At 41.0% G+C, this 2212-nt stretch overlaps 1 protein-coding gene across 1 annotated transcript in view; it reads right to left on the bottom strand.

Annotated features, from left to right (window-relative positions):
* Positions 1-1969, bottom strand: part of AHSA2 (AHA1, activator of heat shock 90kDa protein ATPase homolog 2 (yeast)) — a 5942-nt gene extending 3973 nt beyond the window's left edge. Inside the window, 2 exon segments of the mRNA XM_008570134.1 lie at positions 265-353; positions 1392-1969. Coding sequence (XP_008568356.1) covers positions 265-353; positions 1392-1458 — 156 coding nt within the window. The 5' untranslated portion in view covers positions 1459-1969.
* Between the last annotated feature and the right edge of the window lie 243 nt (positions 1970-2212).

Here is a 2212-nt window from a genome sequence, read left to right as displayed (position 1 = left end):
CAGTGAGCGGGAACCGGTCTGTATGTGGGATCCGAACCCTCGGGCGGGAGCGCCGCCGCGCTTCCCAAGCGGCGCACTATCCAGTGCGCCACCGGGCTGGCCAAAATGGCAGATTTTAAGGGCTCACAGAGGACGCAGGGGTGAGTCAATGCCCTAGTCACTCTCCTCAGTTCTCCATCAGCGAGAGGCTGTTTGGAGCTTTGACTCATCCTCTTCAAGCATGTCCTTTTCCCCTCCCTACACTTTGGCCACCAAAGGTCATACCTGCGAGGTATTCTCACTCAGTTTCCTTTTAACTGTCAATTCCTGGGTTGCCACAGTTTTTGTTGGTAAAATCATCCCCGTCGTAAATTCTACAAAGAAACATGTGGGAAATGGTTTAAATAAAGAGCTTTTTTCTTTTAAGCACAAAGAGAAAGGTAGAAAACCCAAAACACCATATAAGGAACTGATATTTATAAAAAGAATTCCTATAGTATTTTGAGAATTTTAAGATTGTTTCATGTTTTTACATGTAAAACTACTGATGATTAACAACAGCAGTTCCATGGCAACAAGTGCTTTTATTCTGTTTTTAAATGCCTCACCTTTTATCAAGTTCTTGATAAAACAGCAAAATTTTAAAAAGTTATTTTCCAAATAGCTAAGTTTTATACAATTAACTACTTACAGCTTTGTGGCCCTCGCCTACCGTCAACACCAGACGCTTGCGTGCGGCTCCATCACCACCTCCCGTGCTTGTCCTCACACGTGTATATGGTCTCACGGGAGGAATGGCAACCCCAAACCCATCTATGCCAACACACAGGTACTCAGGTAGCAGGGTCCAAGGACGAGGTAAAGAAACACAGGCCCTGCTGGCCATTCTGCCTGGCTGGTAACTTCTCTAATTGAGGGACAGTAACCTCACCTTCCATGCAGCACAGGGATTATCTAGGCATATCTCAACTACACCTGTAATACCTACAGTTGCATTCATTCACTCATTCATTCCACAAAGATTAATTAAGCACCTACTATTGGCAGGCATTGTGCTAGATGCTGGAGATACAGCAGTGAACAAGACAGACACCTCCCATGCCCTCATGGAGTTTACAGTGTAGCAGGAAGACAGACATTAAACAAGTAATTACACAGACATTAAAAAAGTCATTATCATTCCTGAAAACTATTGACAATTCCGTAGACAAAATAGTTCATGCTGTGTATGATCCTGATGATCACTAACTATGGTCTTCTCTCAACTTCCAGACTACAACTTATTCTGCAGTATAAAGAGTTGTTTCTGGCCTTAGACAACAGCCTTTCCTAGGAATCCAGACGACAGTGCAGAGCATAAATTGGGTAAATAGAAAAGGAACCCTCGGGTTCACAAGGGATGCCTTCTTTACCCGTCTTAAGTGCCTTCAGGTAATCTCCAAGGGCCTCCCTGACCTTGGTGGTGCCTGCAGTTTTCATAAGATCCTTCAGTATATCCCCATCTCCTTTCTTTTTACTCACGCTCACCTACAAATCAGAAAAATACAAACCTAAGAAAAATCTGGTTTGATGTAGTCTTACAACATTGGGCCATACAGATGAGAGAACTGTGATGGTGGGGGAGGGGAGAAGTGGATGTAAGTGATGTGACAGATTTCTTTATATAGCTGGAAAGGATGTAAGGGTTTTTAATCCAGGGTCCACTGACGGGATTGGTGGCCAAATCTTGAATGAACTTCATAGAATGTGAACTCCTTAATTTGCACAGAGAATTGTGTGTGTGTATGTATATGAATATTATTAACATGGTCCATGGCTTTTATCAGGGTCTAGAAATGCGCTGTCCAGTATAGTAGCCACTAGCCACACGTGGCTACTGAGAACTTGAAATGTGGCTGGTCTGAACTGAGATGTGCTGTGTGAAATAATACACACTAGACTCCAAAAAGAATGTAAAACACCTCATTAATAATTTTTATATTAATTATATGTTAAAATTATATTTTTAGATACTGGGTTAAATAAAATATATTAAAATTAATTTCGCCTGTTCCTTTTAACTTATTAAACATGGTTACTAGAAAACTTTAAATTGTATATGGGGCTTACATTTATATTGAACAGCGCTGGTCTAGAACCCCAAAGCCACTGTTATTAGGAAGATCAAGCTCCCACATAATCTGGCCTTAGGCAACATGCTTTTTTTTTTTTTTTTTTTTTTTTTTTTTTTTTT

Source organism: Galeopterus variegatus, unplaced genomic scaffold (assembly GCF_000696425.1).
Source record: "Galeopterus variegatus unplaced genomic scaffold, G_variegatus-3.0.2 Scaffold574, whole genome shotgun sequence".
Taxonomy (NCBI): domain Eukaryota; kingdom Metazoa; phylum Chordata; class Mammalia; order Dermoptera; family Cynocephalidae; genus Galeopterus; species Galeopterus variegatus.
This window is presented reverse-complemented; position numbering and strand designations above follow the sequence as displayed.